The 22,628-nt window shown below is 46.9% G+C and overlaps 1 protein-coding gene across 1 annotated transcript in view; it reads right to left on the reverse strand.

Moving 5' to 3' along the window:
- The window catches only part of LOC144509479 (uncharacterized), a 77,698-nt gene that overhangs the window by 49,557 nt on the left and 5,513 nt on the right, over positions 1-22,628 (reverse strand). The window contains exon 2 of the mRNA XM_078238387.1: positions 6,011-6,105. Coding sequence (XP_078094513.1) covers positions 6,011-6,105 — 95 coding nt within the window. The remainder of the gene's footprint in view (positions 1-6,010; positions 6,106-22,628) is intronic.

Below are 22,628 nucleotides of genomic sequence, written 5' to 3' on the forward strand. Positions count from 1 at the left end.
AGGTGACCAGGACTGGGAGATGAATATCCAGGGGTATCAGGCGTTTAGGAAGAATAGACAGGAAGGAAAAGGTGGTGGGGTCGCGCTATTAATAAGAGATAATATCAGGGTAGTACTGAGGGATGACATAGGCTCTGAGGAACAAAACGTGGAATCATTATGGGTAGAGATGAGGAGTAGTAGAGGGAGAAAGACACTAGTAGGTGTGGTATATAGGCCCCCAAATAATAATGTTGAGGTAGGGAGGGCTATAAACAAGCAGATAAGGGATGCGTGTAAAAACGGAACGGCAATAATCATGGGGGACTTCAACATGCACATTGACTGGCAGACTCAAGTCGGTAAGGGTGGAATGGAGGAAGAGTTCTTAGAATGCTGTCGGGATAGTTTCCTTGAACAGCATGTTACGGAACCGACGAGGGAACGAGCTATTTTGGATCTGGTATTGTGTAACGAGGTAGGTAGAATTAAGGATCTTATTGTGAAGGACCCTCTTGGGTCTAGTGACCACAATATGGTCGAATTTCTGATTCAGATGGAAGAGGAGAAAGTTTGGTCCCAAACCAGTGTCCTCTGTTTGAACAGAGGGAAATATGATAGGATGAGGGATGAATTGGCTAAGGTAGACTGGGAGAGCAGGCTGGCAGGTAGGATAGCTGAGGAACAGTGGAGGATTTTTAAGGAGATCCTTTTCAGTTCGCAGCAAAAATATATTCCAGCAAAAAACAAGGATTGTAAGAAAAGGGAGAACCAGCCGTGGATAACGAAGGAAATAAAGGAGAGTATTAAAATAAAAACAGCTGCGTACAGAGTGGCCAAAAATAGTGGAGAAACAAGTGATTGGGAAAAATTTAAGAAACAACAAAGAGAGACTAAGAAAGCGATAAAGAAAGGAAGGATAGACTATGAAGCTAGGCTAGCAATTAATATAAAAAATGATAGTAAAAGTTTTTATAAATATATAAAAAGGAATAGAGTGGCTAGAGTGAATGTTGGACCCTTGGAGGACGAGAGGGGGGAGTTAATAGTGGGAAATGAGGATATGGCTGAGTCTTTAAATAAGTTTTTTGTGTCGGTCTTCACGGTGGAGGACACAAATAGTTTGCCAAATATTAACGATAGAGGGTTGGCAGCAGGAGAAATACTTAATACGATTAATGTTACCAGAGAGGCAGTGCTGGGTAGACTAATGGGACTGAAGGTGGACAAGTCCCCGGGTCCGGATGGAATGCACCGCAGGGTATTGAAAGAAATGTCAGAGGTAATAGTGGATGCGTTAGTGATTATTTATCAAAACTCGTTGCATTCTGGGGTAGTGCCGGTTGATTGGAAAACGGCTAATGTTACGCCGCTGTTTAAAAAAGGAAAGAGACAAAAGGCGGGTAACTATAGGCCGGTCAGCTTAACGTCTGTAGTAGGGAAAATGCTGGAATCCATTATTAAAGAGGAGATAGCAGGGCATCTGGATAGAAATGGTTCGATCAATCAGACGCAGCATGGATTCATGAGGGGAAAGTCGTGCTTGACGAACATGTTGGATTTTTATGAGGATGTGACGAGGGCGGTTGATGGAGGAGAACCGGTGGATGCGGTGTTTTTGGATTTCCAAAAGGCGTTTGATAAGGTGCCCCATAAAAGGCTGCTGAAGAAGATTAGGGCACACGGAGTTGGGGGTAGTGTGTTAAAGTGGATTGGGGACTGGCTATCTGACAGGAAGCAAAGAGTCGGAATAAATGGGTGTTTTTCCGGTTGGAGGAAGGTAACTAGTGGCGTGCCGCAGGGATCGGTACTCGGGCCGCAACTGTTTACCATTTATATAGATGATCTGGAGGAGGGGACGGAGTGTAGGGTAACGAAGTTTGCAGACGACACAAAGATAAGTGGAAAAGTGAATCGTGTGGAGGACGGAGAAGATCTGCAGAGAGATTTGGACAGGCTGAGTGAGTGGGCGAGGATATGGCAAATGGAGTATAACGTTGAGAAATGCGAGGTTATACACTTTGGAGGAAATAATAACAAATGGGATTACGATCTCAATGGAAACAAATTAAAACATGCTACCGTGCAAAGGGACCTGGGGGTCCTTGTGCATGAGACGCAAAAGCCCAGTCTGCAGGTACAACAGGTGATCAAGAAGGCAAATGGGATGTTGGCCTATATTGCGAGGGGGATAGAATATAAAAGCAGGGATGTCTTGATGCACCTGCACAAGGCATTGGTGAGGCCGCAGCTGGAATACTGTGTGCAGTATTGGTCCCCTTATATGAGGAAGGATATATTGGCATTGGAGAGAGTGCAGAGAAGGTTCACCAGGTTGATACCGGAGATGAGGGGTTTGGATTATGAGGAGAGGCTGAGGAGATTGGGTTTGTACTCGTTGGAGTTTAGAAGGATGAGGGGGGATCTTATGGAGACTTATAAGATAATGCGGGGGCTGGATAGGGTGGAGGCGGAGAGATTCTTTCCACTTATAGAACATAGAACATAGAAAGCCACAGCACAAACAGGCCCTTTGGCTAGATGGCCTACTCCTGCTCCTATGCGCTGATCATATCCCTACCTCTAGGCCTATCTATAGCCCTCAATCCCATTAAATCCCATGTACTCATCCAGAAGTCTCTTAAAAGACCCCAACGAGTTTGCCTCCACCACCACCGACGTCAGCCGATTCCACTCACCCACCACCCTCTGAGTGAAAAACTTACCCCTGACATCTCCTCTGTACCTACCCCCCAGCACCTTAAACCTGTGTCCTCTCGTAGCAACCATTTCAGCCCTTGGAAATAGCCTCTGAGAGTCTACCCTATCCAGACCTCTCAACATCTTGTAAACCTCTATCAGGTCACCTCTCATCCTTCGTCTCTCCAGGGAGAAGAGACCAAGCTCCCTCAACCTATCCTCATAAGGCATGCCCCCCAATCCAGGCAACATCCTTGTAAATCTCCTCTGCACCCTTTCAATGGCTTCAACATCTTTCCTCTTACTTAGTAAGGAAGTTAAAACTAGAGGACACAGCCTCAAAATAAAGGGGGGTCGGTTTAAGACAGAGTTGAGGAGGAACTTCTTCTCCCAGAGGGTGGTGAATCTCTGGAATTCTCTGCCCACTGAGGTGGTGGAGGCTACCTCGCTGAATATGTTTAAAGCGCGGATGGATGGATTCCTGATCGGTAAGGGAATTAAGGGTTATGGGGATCAGGCGGGTAAGTGGTACTGATCCACGTCAGATCAGCCATGATCTTATTGAATGGCGGGGCAGGCTCGAGGGGCTAGATGGCCTACTCCTGCTCCTATTTCTTATGTTCTTATGTTCTTATGATACACAAACCATTTGGCCACGTTATTGGTAAGAATCTTAGTGCTCCTTAGTACGGGGCGGCACTGACGCCTTACAGTGCCAGGGACCCGGGTTTGATTCCTGGCTTGGGTCACTGTCTGTGTGGAGTTTGCACATTCTCCCCGTGTCTGCATGGGTTTCCTCCGGGTGCTCCGGTTTCCTCCCACAGTCTGCGTTGTGAGGTGCATTGGCCGTGCTAAATTCTTCCTCAGTGTACCCAAACAGGCGCCGAAGTGTGTCGACTGGGGGATTTTTCACAGTAACTTCATTGCAGTGTTAATGTAACTAATAACTAATAAATAAATAAGTATACTTAACGACCCAGGCCAGGAACTCCAATGTGTTTTGTGGAGTTAGCCTCGAACCTAATTTTTTACATTTGATATTGGCACGGGTGTGCATAAGGGAAGGATTTTCCAGCCACACTCACCCCAAGACCGGAAAGTCCTGCCCCAAATCAGCGGTATCCCGCCCGCTTTGATTCCCGTGTTGGGCGGGATGGGGAAATTCTGACCAAGGTGTTTTACTTTCGGTATGATTCAAGTGAGCCACTAGGAAGCTTTTATCAAACGTCGTTTATTCAAGAACACAGTTCAAGTGTAACAAAAAGAATAAGCATTGCTTTTACCAAAGACAAGATTCAAACTTGACAGAGTCTAACTTGACAGAGTATAACTCCTCACAGCTAGCTATCTCTGCTGTTCCAGTAAAACACCATCCTACAGACATACCCTTCTCCAGACTTAGCACAGAAAGCAAGTATGCCCACGTGATGCTGGGTCTTCAGTTTTTCAACACCTGCTACCAGGATGATAGGGAGTGGGATAGCTTGATCTTGGTTTCAGATAAAGCTCGGCACAACATCGTGGGCCGAAGGGCCTGTTCTGTGCTGTACTGTTCTATGTTCTATGTTCTATGCTATGAATTGGTCCTTTGAATGTTAGAACAATTCCCTGAGGTTCCGCAGTCCTGGAACTTTCAAACGTCTCTGGAGAGAGAGAGAGGGACAGAAAAACACCAACTTTTCAAACCAGCTTCTGGCAGGAACTGGAAAACGAAACTAAAATCTCGGAAAGCTCTAGCCAAAAAAATATAGCTGCCATCTGGCATATCACCCAACCTGTCAATCATCCCCAAATCACAAGTAGGCTTACATTAACATTGCAATTAATCCCCTAGTCACCACCGGCGCCTGTTTGGGTACACTGAGGGAGAATTCAGCACGGCCAATGCACCCTAACCAGCACATCATTGGACTGTGGGAGAAAACTGGAGGAAACCCACGCAGACACAGGGAGAATGTGCAAACTCCACACAGGCAGTGACCCAAGCCGGGAATTGAACCCGGGTCCCTAGCGCTGTGAGGCAGCAGTGCTGACCACTATGCCACCGTGCCATCCCCCATTGTTGGTGATCTGGACACCTAGACACTTGAAGCTCTCGACCATTTCCACTTCATCCCCGCTGATGTAGGCAGGGGCATGTTCTCCACTACGCTTCCTGAATCTGAAGGTGCCTGAGGGGGTGTCCTGCCCACCTTGGCAGTGCCACACTGCTCCTGGTGGCAATGTTTGGATTTCAGAGCCCTCTGGTTGTTCTGGCTGCATCAGCAGTCCAGCCACTATCTGTAATGGCATAACGAGCTCCCGCTTAGTGGGGGGCCACGTGGGAAATCCACTGTGGACGACACAAAGGTTGGTGGATTTGTGGAATAGCGATAAGGACTGTCAGAGGATACAGCAGGATATAGATCGGTTGGAGACTTGGGCGGAGAGATGGCAGATGGAGTTTAATCAGGACAAATGTGAGGTAATGCATTTTGGAAGGTCTAATAAAGATAGGAAATATACAGTAAATGGCAGAACCCTTAAGAGTATTGATAGGCAGAGGGACCTGGGTGTACAGGTACACAAGTCACTGAAAGTGGCAACGCAGATGGAGAAGGTAGTCAAGAAGGCATACGGCATGCTTGCCTTCATCGGCCGGGGCATTGAGTTTAAAAATTGGCAAGTCATGTTGCAGCTTTATAGAACCTTAGTTAGGCCACACTTGGAATATAGTGTTCAATTCTGGTTGCCACACTACCAGAAGGATGTGGAGGCTTTGGAGAGGGTACAGAAAAGATTTACCAGGATGTTACCTGGTATGGAGGTCATTAGCTATGAGGAGAGGTTGGAGAAACATGGTTTGTTCTCACTGGAACGCCAGAGGTTGAGGGGCGACCTGATGGAAGTCTACAAGATTATGAGGGGCATGGACAGAGTGGATAGTCAGAAGCTTTTTCCCAGGGTGGAAGAGTCAATTACTAGGGGGACATAGGTTTAAGATGCGAGGGGCAAAGTTGAAAGGAGATGTACGAGGCAGGTTTTTTTACACAGAGGGTGGTGGGTGCCTGGAACTCGCTGCCGGGGGAGGTAGTGGAAGCGGATACGGTAGTGAGTTTTAAGGAGCATGTAGACAATTACATGAATAGGATGGGAATAGAGGGATATGGTCCCCAGAAGGGTCGGGGGTTTTAGTTCAGATGATCGGTGCAGGCTTGGATGGCCGAAGGGCCTGTTCCTGTGCTGTAATTTTCTTTGTTCTTTGTTCTTTGAGCTGGCCCCACCGTCAGCAGACGTAGGCCGGGACCCCCACTTTTCAGCCAGGTATCTGGAACCCGAAACCCACTCTTACAATGCAGCCCGGTGTTGGGGATGGTGAAAGTCAGCCCATGGAACACAGCACTCAGAGTCTGGTGCAGAGTCAAGCCACTCTTAGGAGGGTTAAGCCTGTGTGAGACGCATAAAGATCTAAGAGATTTATCTATCGGACTCCCAAGATTCTGTGGAATGTTCCCTCAGGCAAATTTCTGACCCGCTCCAGTTTAATGATGTTGACATAACCAGGGGACACGAGGTCCCAAACAAAGAGACGTCACTCAAAATCCAATATATTTTTTAAAAACAGGCAATAAGAAGAAACGAGATCTGTGTCTATCCGTAGGGTTACTTTGCTGGTAATCTTTCTGATATATGTGAAGCAGAGTAATCACGCACTCACTAATGTGATGGAATCCCTGGTGTATACACAGCCCCCGAGTTTAACTTGGAGCAGGAAGTTTCTTCATGTCAGCTTTAGCTCCTATTTATTTAATTCCCTCTCTCGGCACGGTATGTTTTGTCTGTATAGCGCGCAAGAAAGAATACTTTTCACTGTATCTCAATACATGTGACAATATTGAATCAAATCAAATCAAAAGGTTGCCTAGAGCCAGATATGTGTCAGGTAGATGATCGAATGCACAAATTTCAAACTTCCCCAGCCCTTCTGCCTTGAAAGCCGTTGTAAAGATTCTGCCCATAGTGCACAGGTGCCAATAATCTGTTAGGATCTTGGCCAAGTGCCTACTTGGATGGCTTCGATAGTGAGGAGGATGGCAAGTCCTCATTTCTCTCTTTCCAAGTCTTCCTCTCCTCACTGAACTCCCTTGGATAGTGAGGAGGAGTGTTTCCCTCGGTCGAGTTGTCTTCTCCTGAACCTAGGGGTAACTGCAGCCCTCCAAACACTCCCTTCCCCCTGCCCCCAACTAGGTGAAAACAGTTCCCTTAGCCCCATTGGAGTAATGGATCTGAGGATTCCAAAGATGTGCAAGTTAGGTTGACAGGGCATGATAAATTGACCCTAGTGTCAGGGGGGTTAGCAGGGTAAATGTGCAGGGTTACGGGTATAAGGCCTGGGTGTGATTGTGGTCGGTGTTGATTCGATAGGTTGAATGCCCTTCTTCTGCACTGTAGGGATTCTCTGATTCTATGACTTCCTTGGCTGCACTGGTAAGTATTATATGCACTTGTTGGGTGTCCAAGGCAATAGCAGTGGAAACATGGGAGAAAAGTCAGAACTCCCTGAATACAGCCTCACCAGAGTAATCCATCTCAGCTTCATGGTGTGTGTTGTGAAAGTTAAGTCTCTGTTTAGTTCCTTGGGAGAGCTGGCTTTAAAAGTGAGAGGTGCCTCCTACAACTGTTAATCCTTGGCTGAACAGTAAGGAATTGTGAAATAGGCTACTCACGCGGGAGATTTTCTCAGTACAGAAGTATTTGCCTTGACTTTGACTCAGCAGGTCCCTTAATTCTTGGATGGGAAATGAAGAATGGCACAGCACAAGAGAAAAAGATGAAGCCAGGAGTTTTTTAAAAATTCATTCATGGGACATGGGCGTCGCTGGCTGAGCCAGCATTTATTGCCCATCCCTAGTTGCCCCGAGGGCATTTGAGAGTCAACCACATTGCTGTGGCTCTGGAGTCACATGCAGGCCAGACCGGGTAAGGACAGCAGATTTCCTTCCCTAATGGACACTACGGCTTTTCTGAAAATTGACGATGGTTCCATGGTCATCAGTAGATTCTTAATTCCAGAGTTGGCACCTGTGCTCACAATCTGTGGACATTCCAAAGTGTTCATAGTGTTAACAAAGTGTAAGTCACTGTTGTAATGTGGACAATTTGCACTTAGCAGGCTTCTACAAATAGTTTAGTTTATTTGTTAGTGTCACAAGTCGGCTTACATTAACACTGCAATGAAGTGACTGTGAAAATCCTCTAGTCGCCACACTCCGGTGCCTGTTCGGGCACATTGAGGGAGAATTTAGCATGGCCAATGCACCCTAACCAGCACGTCTTTCGGAGGAAACTGGAGCATCCGGAGGAAACCCACGCAGACACGAGGAGAATGTGCAGACTCCACAGAGGCAGTGACCGAAGCCGGGGATCGAACCCAGGTCCCTGGCGCTGTGAGGCAGCAGTGCTAACCACTGTGCCACCGTGCTGCTGTTTACGTGTTATCATAAAATCCCTACAGTGCAGATGGAGGCCATTCGTCCCATCGTGCCTGCACTGACAACAGTTCCACCCAGGCCCTATCCCCATCACCCCATGAATTGACATTGCTGATCCCCCCTAAGGGGCAACTTGGCATGGCCAATCAACCTAACCCGCACACCTTTGGACTGTGGGAGGAAACTGGAGCACCCAGAGGAAACCCATGCAGACATGGGGAGAATGTGCAAACTCCACACAGACAGTCACACTGCGGCCTCACAGTCCCTGGAGCTGTGAGGCCGCAGTGTTAACCACTGTGCCACTGTGCCACCCCGACTGAAGGATAAATATTGGCTGGGGAGAGCTCCCTTTGCACTTCTTCAAAGTAGTGCCCTGAGATCGCTTACATCCTTGAGATGGGCGCAGTAAGAAGTCTCACATCACCAAGTTAAAGTCCAACAAGTTTATTTGGAACCATGAGCTTTCGGAGCGCTGTTCCTTCCTCAGGTGAGTGGAGCAGTGCTCCGAAAGCTCATGATTCCAAATAAACCTGTGGACTTTAACCTGATGTTGTGAGACTTCTTATTGTGCCCACCCCAGTCCAATGCCGGCAACTCCACATCATCCTTGAGATGGCAACTGGGACCTTGGTTTAGCCATGATTCGACTGTGCAGCACTCCCTCAGTACAGCAATGCCAGGGTTGCTCACACAGCAGTGCCAGACAGGGATGGTCGCTGTCAGGTCTGGAAAACTTGAAGAGTGGCCAAAATTCCTTTGACTAAATCCTGCCCCTGGTGATTGACCTTTCAATTCCGACAAGCGCCAGGCTGGTCCTGGAGGGTTGGCAACCTTAGTCATGAGCCTTCACTGTACCACCTCCAATGCAAGTATATCCTTTCTTTAATATCACCAACTTTTACAAATGCACCATAGAAAGCACCCTTTCTGGTTGTATCACAGCTTGATATCACTCCTGCTCTGTCCAAGACCGCAAGAAACTACAAAAGGTCATGAATGTAGCCCAATCCATTACACAAACCAGCCTCCAATCCATTGACTCTGTCTACACTTCCCGCTGCCTTGGCAAAAGAGCCAGCATTATCAAGAACCCCACGCACCCCGGACATTCTCTCTTCCACCTTCTTCCATCGGAAAAAAGATACAAAAGTCTGAGGTCACGCACCAACCAACTCAAGAACAGTTTCTTCCCTGCTGCCATCAGACCTTTGAATTGACCTACCTCACACTAAGTTGATCATGGGTGGCACGGTGGCACACTAGTTAGCACTGCTGCCTCACAGCACCAGGGACCCATGTTCGATTCCTGGCTTGGGTCACTATCTGTGTGGAGTTTGCACATTCCCACCATGTCTGCGTGGGTTTCCTCCGGGTGCTCCGGTTTCTTCCCACAGTCCAAAGATTTGCGGGTTAGGTGGATTGGCCATGCTAAATTGCCACTTAATGTCAGGGGGACTAGCTGGGGTAAATGCATGGGCTTATGGGGATAGGGCCTGGGTGGGATTGTGGTCGGTGCAGACTCGAATGGCCTCCTTCAGCATTGTAGGATTCTATGATCTTTCTCTATGCCCTAGCTATGACTGTAACACCACATTCTGCACCCTCTCCTTTCCTTCTCTTTGAATGGTTTGTTTTGTATAGCGCACAAGAAACAATACTTTTCACTGTATACTAATACATGTGGCAATAATAAATCAAATCAAATTAATATGGAGAGAAGTTCAGTTTGAAGATACAATGAGTACTTGGGCAGAAGAAGGCAGCAACCACCTAACAATGAGCGACAGACTGATCTGTGACTCAGCCGCTCATTGAGTGAAGTTACAACGTTCTGGAGAATTATTTTTCCATTGGGACCATTAATGCTGAGGGATTAACGCTAATTTCCTCCAATAGCAAGATCTGATTCTGCCCCCCCCCCCCCCACTACGCACGAGTATTACTGTATGTAAATATGTAAAAACAGAGGGCATGACGGAGCAAAACTTTTCCACCACAGCAGCTGTGCTTGTACAAGAGTCTCCACGGTTACCATAACAGAAAAACTTCCCCTGAGATTGCAGCTCAAATCGCCAGAAACACGCCAATCAAAGGACCTGAACTCTAGTTGGGGCTCGAGGTAGGATTTGGTATCGATCTTATTTTAATTAGTGCGTGAGGCCGTTTACCGTCCGCAAGCAACAACAACTTATACCAATATAGCACCTTTCATGTAATACATGGTCCTCGTGCATGTGCCAGGAACAGCAGCAACAGCAACTTGCATTTGGGGGTGGCACGGTAGCACAGTGGTCAGCACTGCTGCCTCACAGCGTCAGCGATCTGGATACAATTCCAATCTTGGGTGACTGTGGAGTTTGTATGTTTTCCCCGTGACTGCCCTGGTTTCCGGGTGCCCTACACAAAGATGTGCAGGTTAGGTGGATTGGCCATGCTAAATTGCCCTTAATGCCTAAAGATGAGCAGGTTAGGTGGATTGGCCCAGTTAAACTGCACGTTAGGGGCCCAAGATGTGTACATTAGGTTGATTGGCTGTTCTAAATTGCCCCTTAAGGTCCAAAGATGTGCGGGTTAGATGGATTGGCCATGCTAAATTTCCCCTTAGTGTTTAAAGATGTTCAGGTTAGGTGGATTGGCCAGGTTAAACTGTACCTTAGAGTCCCAAGATCTGTACAGTACAAAGAACAAAGAACAATACAGCACAGGAACAGGCCCTTCGGCCCTCCAAGCCCGCACCGATCATGTGTTCCTAACTACACCATCCGTTTGTATCCCTCTATTCCCAGTCTGTTCATGTGGCTATCTAAAGAAATGATTGATTGGCTGTTCTAAATTGCCCCTTAAGGTCCAAAGATGTGCGAGTGAGGTGGATTGGCCATGCTAAATTGTCCCTTAGTGTCTAAAGATGTTCCGGTTAGGTGGATTGGCCATTCTAAATGTGTGGGATTATGGGGACAGGGCAAGGGGAGAGGCTTCGTCAAGACATTCTGTCAGGGAGTCGGTGCAGACTTGATTAGTCAAATGGCCTCCTTCTGCACTAGGGGGACTCCAGTCCATATGGTGCTTTTCACATCCCAAGGCATTTCCCAGGAGTGTTATTGGAAAAAGACTTGAAATGTGCATGTCTGGAGATATTAGAACCAAAGAATTTCTACAGTGCAGAAGGAAGCCATTTGTTCCATGGAGTCTGCACCGACTCTCTTTGACAGAGCATCTTACCTAGTCCCTTTCCCACACCCTATCTCACATTTACCATGGGCAATCCATCTAACCTACAAATCTTGGGACACTAAGGGACAATTTAGCATGGCCAATCCCTCTAGCCTCTGACTATCCATCCTGTCTGTGCCTCTGATAATTTTGTATCAGGTCTCCCCTCAGCCTCCGTCTTTCCAGTGAAAACAATCCTAGTTTATTCAACCTCTCCTCACAGCCAACACCCTCGAAACCGGGCAACATTCTGGTCAACAGGTTAAAGACCAACCCATAGATTGCTGCTGTTAGCAACTCCTGAAGTGAAAGGGCCTGGGCTTTATTTTCTCTTTTCTTTGATAGATATGAGGAGTGTTGAATAATTGGGAGTGTCTTGTTGTTAGCAACAAGCTGAACTTGTACACCTCCCACTCGCAAAGTTCATTTCGCACCAGTAATTGTATGGCCAGTGAGAATCCGGCAGATAAATAGACGCAACGTACAAGATAACAAGCCATCAACAGGAGTTTCAAACTGTAGCCCTGTGGGACGTCCTTCCCTCGACTTCAGTTTTGATGTTATGAACATAGAACATAGAACAGTACAGCACAGAACAGGCCCTTCGGCCCACGATGTTGTGCCGACCTTCATCTGAAACCAAGATCAAGCTATCCCACTCCCTACCATCCTGGTGTGCTCCATGTGCCTATCCAATAACCGCTTAAATGTTCCTAAAGTGTCTGACTCCACTATCACTGCAGGCAGTCCATTCCACACCCCAACCACTCTCTGCGTGAAGAACCTACCTCTGATATCCTTCCTATATCTCCCACCATGAACCCTATAGTTATGCCCCCTTGTAATAGCTCCATCCACTCGAGGAAATAGTCTTTGAACGTTCACTCGATCTATCCCCTTCATCATTTTATAAACCTCTATTAAGTCTCCTCTCAATCTCCTCCGCTCCAGAGAGAACAGCCCCAGCTCCCTCAACCTTTCCTCATAAGACCGACACTCCAAACCAGGCAGCATCCTGGTAAATCTCCTCTGCACTCTTTCCAGCGCTTCCACATCCTTCTTATAGTGAGGTGACCAGACCTGCACGCAATATTCCAAATGCGGTCTCACCAAGGTCCTGTACAGTTGCAGCATAACCCCACGGCTCTTAAACTCCAACCCCCTGTTAATAAAAGCTAACACACTATATGCCTTCTTCACAGCTCTATCCACTTGAGTGGCAACCTTTAGAGATCTGTGGATATGGACCCCAAGATCTCTCTGTTCCTCCACAGTCTTCAGAACCCTACCTTTGACCCTGTAATCCACATTTAAATTTGTCCTACCAAAATGAATCACCTCACATTTATCAGGGTTAAACTCCATTTGCCATTTTTCAGCCCAGCTTTGCATCCTATCTATGTCTCTTTGCAGCCTACAACACCCCTTCACCTCATCCACTACTCCACCAATCTTGGTGTCATCAGCAAATTTACTGATCCACCCTTCAGCCCCCTCCTCTAAGTCATTAATAAAAATCACAAAGAGCAGAGGACCAAGCACCGATCCCTGCGGCACTCCACTAGCAACCTGCCTCCAGTCCGAAAATTTTCCATCCACCACCACCCTCTGTCTTCGATCAGATAGCCAGTTACCTATCCAATCGGCCAACTTTCCCTCTATCCCACACCTCCTTACTTTCATCATAAGCCGACCATGGGGGACCTTATCAAACGCCTTACTAAAATCCATGTATATGACATCAACCGCCCTACCTTCATCAACACACCTAGTTACCTCCTCAAAAAATTCTATCAAATTTGTGAGGCACGATTTGCCCTTCACAAATCCGTGCTGACTATCCCGGATTAATCCGCATCTTTCTAAATGGTCGTAAATCCCATCCCTAAGGACCTTTTCCATCAATTTACCAACCACCGAAGTCAGACTAACCGGTCTATAATTACCAGGGTCATTTCTATTCCCTTTCTTAAACAGAGGAACAACATTTGCCACTCTCCAGTCCTCTGGCACCATCCCCGTGGACAGTGAGGACCCAAAGATCAAAGCCAAAGGCTCTGCAATCTCATCCCTCGCCTCCCAAAGAATCCTAGGATACATTTCATCAGGCCCAGGTGACTTATCGACCTTCAGTTTATTCAAAACTGCCAGTACATCCTCCCTCCGAACATCTATTTCCTCCAGCCTATTAGCCTGTAACACCTTCTCTTCCTGAAAAACATGGCCCCTCTCCTTGGTGAACACTGAAGAAAAGTATTCATTCATCACCTCGCCTATCTCTACTGATTCCATACACAAGTTCCCACCACTGTCCTTGACCGGCCCTAACCTCACCCTGGTCATTCTTTTATTCCTCACATAAGAGTAAAAAGCCTTGGGGTTTTCCTTGATCCGACCCGCCAAGGACTTCTCATGTGCCCTCCTAGCTCTCCTCAGCCCCTTTTTCAGCTCATTCCTTGCTAACTTGTAACCCTCAATCGAGCCATCTGAACCTTGTTTCCTCATCCCTACATAAGCTTCCCTCTTCCTTTTCACAAGACATTCCACCTCTTTTGTGAACCACGGTTCCCTCACTCGGCCATTTCCTCCCTGCCTGACAGGGACGTACCTATCAAGGACACCCAGTATTTGTTCCTTGAAAAAGTTCCACTTTTCATCAGTGCCTTTCCCTGACAGTTTCTGTTCCCATCTTATGCCCCCTAATTCTTGCCTAATCGCATCATAATTACCTCTCCCCCAATTGTAAGCCTTGCCCTGCCGTCCGGCCCTATCCCTCTCCATTGCAATAACAAAAGACACCGAATTGTGGTCACTATCTCCAAAGTTCTCTCCCACAACCAAATCTAACACTTGGCCCGGTTCATTTCCCAGTACCAAATCCAATGTGGCCTCACCTCTTGTCGGCCTATCCACATATTGTGTCAGGAAACCCTCCTGCACACACTGCACAAAAAGTGCCCCATCCAAACTATTCGACCTACAAAGGTTCCAATCAATATTTGGAAAGTTAAAGTCCCCCATGACAACTACCCTGTGACCCCCACACGTATCCATAATCTGCTGAGCAATTTCTTCCTCCACATCTCTATTACTATTTGGGGGCCTATAGTAAACTCCTAACAACGTGACCGCTCCTTTCCTGTTTCTAACTGCAGCCCATATTACCTCAGTGTGCATATCCCCCTCAAAGTGCCTTTCCGCAGCCGTTAAACTATCCTTGATTAACAATGCTACTCCTCCACCTCTTTTACCAGCTTCCCTACACTTACTGAAACATCTATACCCCGGAACGTCCAACAACCATTCCTGTCCTTGTTCTACCCACGTCTCCGTAATGGCCACAACATCGTAGTCCCAAGTAGCAATCCACGCCCCAAGTTCATCCACCTTGTTCCGGATGCTCCTTGCATTGAAGTAGACACACTTCAACCCACCTTCCTGTCTACCGGTACCCACCCTTGACCTTGATACCTTCCCCAATACCTCACCACCCTCAACACTGACTTCCGGACTACAACTCCTTTTCCCACTCCCCTGACAAATTAGTTTAAATCCCCCTGAAGAGCCATAGCAAATTTCCCTCCCAGGATATTGGTGCCCCTCTGGTTCAGGTGCACCCCGTCCTGTTTGTAGAGGTCCCACCTTCCCCAGAACGTGTTCCAATTATCCACGTATCTGAAACCCTCCCTCCTGCACCATCCCTGCAACCACATGTTTAAGTGCACTCTCTCCCTGTTCCTCAACTCGCTATCACGTGGCACCGGTAGCGTACCAGAGATGACCACATGTTTTGTCTTTGCTCTCAGCTTCCAGCCCAGCTCCCGAAATTCCTGTTTTAAATCCCTGTCCCTTCTCTTATGCTTGGCTTTAATCTGAATCCTTCGGTTGCGTCACAGGCCATAATTCACCCGTCAATGTTAGTGATCCACCGTCGCTTCACTGCTTAAAAAATCACGGCATCTTGGAGATTTTCCAAGTCAGGACAGTAGCTGGTGTCAAAGCCCAGTCTGCTGTTCAGGGGAGGCGATGACCTACTGGTATTATCGCTAGACTATCAATCCAGAAACTCAGCTCATGTTCTGGGGACCCAGATTCGAATCCCGCCACGGCAGATGGTGGAATTTGAATTCACTAAAAAAAATCTGGAATTAAGAATCTACTGATGACCATGGAACCATTATCCGGGAAAAACCCATCCAGTACACTGATGTCCTTTAGGGAAGGAAATCTGCTGTCCTTACCTGGTCTGGCCTACATGTGACTCCAGACATCTTTCTTGAAAAGCACTGTTACAGGTGATGGTCTAGTGGCATTATCGCTAGACTATTAACCCAGCAACTCAGCTAATGTTCTGGGGACTCAGGTTCGAATCCCGCCACAGCAGATGGTGAAATTTGAATTCAATAAAAAGAAACTGGAATTAAGAATCGACTGATGACCATTGTTGGAAAAACCCATCCGGTTCACTGTTATCCTTTAGGGAAGGAAATCTGCCGTCCTTACCTGGTCTGGCCTACATGTGACTCCAGAGCCACAGCACTGTGGTTGACATTCAGCTGCCCTCGGGCAACTAAGGATGGCAATAAATGCTGGGCAGCCAGCGACACTCATGTCCCATGAAAAAAATATGGTCAGCAACTGTGAGTGGAAGGAGACATGTACTGATATTGGAAGCAAAGAAGATTGAGGGAGACTTGACAGAGATGTACAAGTTAATGACAATTTAGATAAGGCATCAAAGAAAATCTGTTCCTATTCATTGGCAGTTCAAGGACTAGAAGGCACAGATTTAAGGTTTTCCCCCCAGGAGGAATATGAGGAAGACTCAAGTGGTAATGATCTGGAACTTGCTGCCAACAATTTAATTTGATTTATTGTGATCGCATCTATTGGGATACAGTGAAAAGTGTTGTCTCTTGCGCCCTATAGAGACAAAGTTTATAGAGTATATGGGGAGATAGAAAGGAGAGGGTGCAGAATGTAGTGTTACAGTCATGACTAGGGTGTGGAGAAAGATCAACTTAATATTTGGCACAACAATGGAGGAAACAGAGGCAATCACTGATTTCAAATGGGAATTGGAAGGGCACTTTGGGAGAATAAACATGCAGGGTTACAGATAGAGCAGGGGCAGTGGGAGTGATTAGATTGCTCGACCGAGAGCTGGCATGGAATAGATGGGCGGAATGACCTCGTGTGTCGGAATGACTTGAGGTAACGGGACACAGTTGACATTCACTGTCCAAACTTGTTCACAGAGAGAGTAACTTGAGTGATGACAATCTGTGGCAGAGGTGGTATACAGATCAGCCTTGGCTCAGTCTGTCAATCTCTGGCTCAGTGGTCAGCACTGCTGCCTCACAGTGCCAGGGACCCGGTTCGATTCCTGGCTTAGGTGACTGTCTGTGTGGAGTTTGCACATTCTCCCCATGTCTGCTTGGGTTTCCTCCGGGTGCTCTAGCTTCCTCCCACAGTCTGAAGATGTGCAGGTTGTGTGGATTGACCACGCTAAATTGCCCCTTAGTGTTCCAAGATGTGCAGGTTAGGTGGATTGACCATGCTAAATTGAGCCTTAGTGTCCCAAGATGTGCAGGTTAGGCGGATTGGCCATGCTAAATTGACCCTTAGTGTCAAGGGGATTAGTACGGTAAATAGGTAGGGTTATGGGAACAGGGCCAGGATGGGATTGTCATCAGTACAGGTTCGATGGCCCAAATGGCCTCCTTCTGCACTGTAGGGATGTTATGATATTTCTGCTATTTCGCTTTCATTCCCCCTCCACCCTTGCTTTTCCCACTCATGGTGATTTGATTTGATTTAATTTATTATTGTCACACATATTAGTATAAAGTGAAAAGTATTGTTTCTTGCGTGCTATACAGACAAAGCATACCATCCACAGAGAAGGAAAGGATGTAGAATGTAGTGTGACAGTCATAGCTAGGGTGTAGAGAAAGATCAACTTAATGTGAGGTAGGGTCCATTCAAAAGTCTGATGGCAGCAGGGAAGAAGCTGTTCTTGAGTCGATTGGTACGTGACCTCAGACTTCTATATCTTTTTCCCGTCGGAAGAAGGTGGAAGAGAGAATGTCCGGGGTGCGTGGGGTCCTTAATTATGCTGGCTGCTTTGCCGAGGCAGCGGGAAGTGTAGACAGAGTCAATGGATGGGAGGCTGGTTTGTGTGATGGATTGGGCTACATTCACGACCTTTTGTAGTTTCTTGCAGTCTTGGGCAGAGCAGGAGACACACCAAGCTGTGATACATCCGGAAAGGATGCTAGTGGTATACAGGAGCAGATTTTCATCTCCTTCCATCTTTTCTGTCATCAGAGGCTTATAGGTTGAGGGGTGGCCCTCTGCATCAAGCATGGCTGACCAGTAGTAACTCGCACTATTACCACCTGTCATTGCTAATGAGTTGACCATGTTAGGGCTGCATCTTTTCACTCTCATTACCTGCGAGTTTATCATGCATATCCCTCAGTGGCACTTTCCTGATTGTCCTTCAGTTATTCGTGTGCCTGTCGAATACTACTTCATCTGTTTCTTCATCATAAGGCTCCATAGTGGATGAACAAGTGGGTGCCCTTGTTCAGGAGCTACTAAAAGCAAGAATGAAGCTACAGTACAGCAAGCTATTCAGAAGGCAAATGATGCACTAGCCCTCTGTTGCAGCAGGGTTGCAGCAACGCACTACAAACTGCAATCCAGGTGATGCTCAAGGTGGTCGCAGAAGGTTCAGAACGGGTCCATAACACCTCATCCTCTGCCATAACATCTCATCCTCTGCCAAACTATCATCAGATGCCAATATTGGATGGCCCACAAGCTCATTGTTTAAAGTTTATTTATTATTGTCACAAGTAGGCTTACATTAACACTGCAATGAAGTTACTGTGAAAATCCCCTAGTTACCACACTCCGGCGCCTGTTTGGGTACATTGAGGGAGAATTTAGCATGGCCAATGCACCTAACCAGCATGTCTTTCGGACTGTGGGAGGAAACCAGAGCACCCAGAGGAAACCCACGCAGACACGGGGAGAACGTCCAAACTCCACACAGACAGTGACCCAAGGCCGGGAAGTGAACCCAGGTCCCCGGTGCTGTGAGGCAGCAGTGCTAACCACTGTGCCACCGTGCCACCCAGGCCCTATCCCCATAACCCTATGCATTTACTCTAGCTAATCCCCCTGACACAAAGGGACAATTTAGCATGGCCAATGCACCTAACCCGCTCGTCTTTCGGACTGTGGGAGGAAACCGGAGCACCCGGAGGAAACCCACGCAGACACGGGGAGAACGTTCAGAGTTCACACAGACAGTGACCCAAGCTGGGAATTGAACCCGGGTCCCTGGCGCTGTGAGGCAGCAGTGCTAACCACTGCGCCACCATGCCACCCTAATAGCAAGAGTGTTTATTGTTTATTGTTAAACATAAAGTAAAGCCACCACTCCAGGGCGTACATACGTAATTCCCAACTTTCTTTTTATTTAAACAATTCATCCAAATACATTACAATCCAAATACATTATAATTTCTCAATGATAAATTATTAAAGCAACAAGCTGATTACAACAGCAAATTTACCTTCCTTAATACAACAGTCACCGCCAACTTGTCTGCCCTTATTTCTCAGTGAGTTATATTTTTCCTGGACTCAATTTATCATTGTTTGAATTGCTTCCAACTGTTATTCTGTGGCTTTGTCTGTCCGCAATCCTTTATCTAGTCATCATCTTGGTTTCCCAATACAACAAGCATTACTATGATTCTGACATATCCTTATGTTTCTTCAAGTAACTATACACTTGAATCATCTAATTACCAGTCTTCATCCCAGCCCTCGGGTTACATCACATCAACGTACGGTTTAACAAAAGGAATATTGAGTACTGCTGCAAAAAAAGGCACATGTTGGCGAAGTTTTTTGAGTTGCACTCATCAGAACAATTCGCCAGAACACCAAATACAAAGGCAACAACAATTTATACTTCATGAGAAGAGAATGCATGTGTGGAGTCTGCACGTTCTCCCCGTGTCTGCGTGGGGTTCCTCCGGGTGCTCCGGTTTCCTCCCACAGTCCAAAGGTGTGCAGGTTGTGTGGATTGGCCATGCTAAATTGACCTTTAGTGTCAGGGGGATGAGTTGGGTAAATACGTGGGGTTATGGGAGGGTGTCAGGGGGATTGGTAAGGTAAGTACGTGGGGCCAGGCTGGGATTATTATCTGTACAGGTTTGATGGGCCAAATGGCCTCCTTCTGCACCGTAGGGATTTTATGCTTTTTCTGCTATTTCGCTCTCATTCTCCCTCCTTCCTTTCTCTGCTTGGTTGGCAAGTTTGAAGTTTGTTTTTTAGTGTCACAGGTAGGCTTGCATTAACACCGCGATGAAGTTCCTGTGAAAATCCCCTAGTCGCCACACTCCGGCGCCTGAGGGAGAATTTAGCACGGCCAATGCACCGAATTAGCATGTCTGTGGGAGGAAAGCGGAGCACCCGGAGGACACCCACGCAGACATGGGGAGAACGTGCAGACTCCGCACAGACAGTCACCCAAGGCTGGAAATGAACCCGGGTCCCTGGAGCTGTGAGGCAGCAGTGCTAACCACTGTGCCACCATGCAGCCCACTTTTCACTGTATATTAATACATGTGACAATAATAAATCAAATCAAATCAACCTGAAGGGCGATCTTTAAGGTTTTCAGTAACTCACAGACTCCATCCCTATCTTGTCACTCTGTCAGTTGTCCCCCATCTCATGCCCATACAAATCCCCTCCCCCCCCCCCCCCCCCCCCGCCATTTTCCAAGATGTTTTGGCACAAAGAACGGACTGAAGGGTTAGTGATAGTCTCCAGAAGCTGTTCCTCCAAGCCATTTGGGAAGGATGGGAGGTAGTTTGCCACTAAGTGGACTGATGGCAAGACAATTCCACCAAATGCAAAGGCAACAACAATTTATATGTCATGAGAAGAGAGTGCAGCTTGGTTGGCAAAGTTTGGAGAAAGTACAAATTAACCAGTCAAAGGGAAGATACTGTTCCTCGGTCAGGGGTAGATGTGATGGTTCTGCCACACCTTATATATTTAATTCTGATTTCTAGTGGTTTACTCCACTTTAAAGTTTATTTATCAGTGTTCCCATAACCCAATACATTAGCTTTTCAGATACTAGTCCAATGCCCTTGTGAATGCCTTGATTAATTCTGCCTCCAGCACACTCAGGCCAAATCGCCGTCTGTGGAAAAGTTAAAGTTAAAGTTCATTTATTAGTCACAAGTAGGCTTACATTCACACTGCAGTGAAGTTACTCTGAAAATGAATCAGAGAATCATAGAAACCCCACAGTGCAGAAAGAGGCCATTTGGCCCATCGAGTCTGCAATCCCGACCACAATCCCACCCAGGCCCTACCCCGATATTCCTACATATTTACCCGCTAATCCCTCTAACCTACGCATCTCAGGGCACTAAGGGGCAATTTTTTAGCATGGCCAATCAACCTAACCCGCACATCTTTGGACTGTGGGAGGAAACCGGAGCACCCGGAGGAAACCCACGCAGACACGGGGAGAACGTGCATACTCCACACAGACAATGACCCCAAACCGGGAATCGAACCCAGGTCCCTGGAGCTGTGAAGCAGCAGTGCTAACCACTGTGCTACCGTGCCGCCCACAGTGGTCACAGCTTACAGCTTCTCTGCCGTTTGGCCATTCACACCCTTTATCTCTCTGTGGACTGCCATTAGCAGCCTTTTCCCCTGGTTTCTATGGCTATGAATCATCTTTCATTCCCTCCCCTTGCCGTATAAATTTCTCCCACTTTCTAGGCCATTTAGCTTTCACAAAGGGTCGGCTGGACTCCAAACGTCTTTTCTCTCCTCACAGATGCTGCCAGACCTGCTGAGATTTTCCAGCGTTTTCTCTTTTGGTATCTGAAAATCCCGTAGCCTCCACACTCCGGCGCCTGTTCGGGTAACACTGAGGGAGAATTTGGCACGGCCAACGCACCCTAACCAGCACGTCTTTCGGATTGTGGGAGGAAACCGGAGCACCCGGAGGAAACCCACGCAGACACGGGGAGAATGTGCAGACTCCACAAAGACCCGAGCTGGGAATTGAACCCGGGACCCTGGCGCTGTGAGGCAGCAGTGCTAACCACTGTGCCACAGTTTGTGGCAGAAGATAGAAGGAGCAGCAACCAATTGGATGTCGCAATAAGTGATTTTCTCCAAACTGCCCTTCTTTTCTCCACGTCTGTATTTTGCAAGCATTTCCGAACTCAGTGTCAAGTACAAACAGTTTCTGACCAGGAATAAATTAGATGTAATCTGGTCAGATCAGAGGTTACTGACCAGAAATAAGAGCTCTGTTTTTCTCTTTCTCTCAGCAGATGCCGCCTACTCTCACCGAGTGATTTCCTGCCTTTTCTGTTTGATTTTAAGTTGGATGTCACGCTGACCTCAACCTAAGCAGACATGATCTCTCGGGTCTCATTGATTGCAGGAGATTTACCCCTGCTAGCCCAGGGTTCTTCTGCAAGTTTCCTCAGAAAGCAATGAGACAGAAACCGTTTAAAGTATTCAGGCGGGATTTTCCATCCGTGCTGGCCCCAAATTGCTCCACCGTCAGTGGCTGTGCCTCCAGTTGTCCAGGTACCAAGTTCTGGAATTCTCTCCTGAAAGCCACCGCCTCTCCATCTCACTATTGTCCATTAAGATGCTCCATAAAATCTACCAGTTGGTAATCTCACCAAATGTCCTGAATTCTCCGGCTATTCACGCCTCTCTGCCGCTGCTAGTGTAAACGCAGAATTTGGCACTCAGCCAAATCTCCAATCACTGCACCGGGACTGGAAAATCCCAGTTGAAGGCAATTGGAATTGATTTGATTTGATTTGATTTGATTTGGTTTGATTGATTTGATTTGATTTGATTTGATTTGATTTGACATGATTTGGTTTGATTTGATTTGATTTGATTGATTTGATTTGATTTGACATGATTTGGTTTGATTTGATTTGATTTGATTGATTTGATTTGATTTGACATCATTTGGTTTGATTTGATTTGATTTGATTTGATTTGATTTGATTGATTTGATTTGATGATATAATTTATTACTGTCACATGTATTGGGAAACAGTGAAAAGTATTGTTTCTTGCATGCTATACAGACAAAACATACCGTTTATAGAGTAAATAGGGGAGAAGGAAAGGAGAGAGTACAGAATGTAGTGTTACAGTCATAGCTAGGGTGGAGAG

This window comes from Mustelus asterias, chromosome 21 (assembly GCF_964213995.1).
Source record: "Mustelus asterias chromosome 21, sMusAst1.hap1.1, whole genome shotgun sequence".
Classification (NCBI taxonomy): Eukaryota; Metazoa; Chordata; class Chondrichthyes; order Carcharhiniformes; family Triakidae; genus Mustelus; species Mustelus asterias.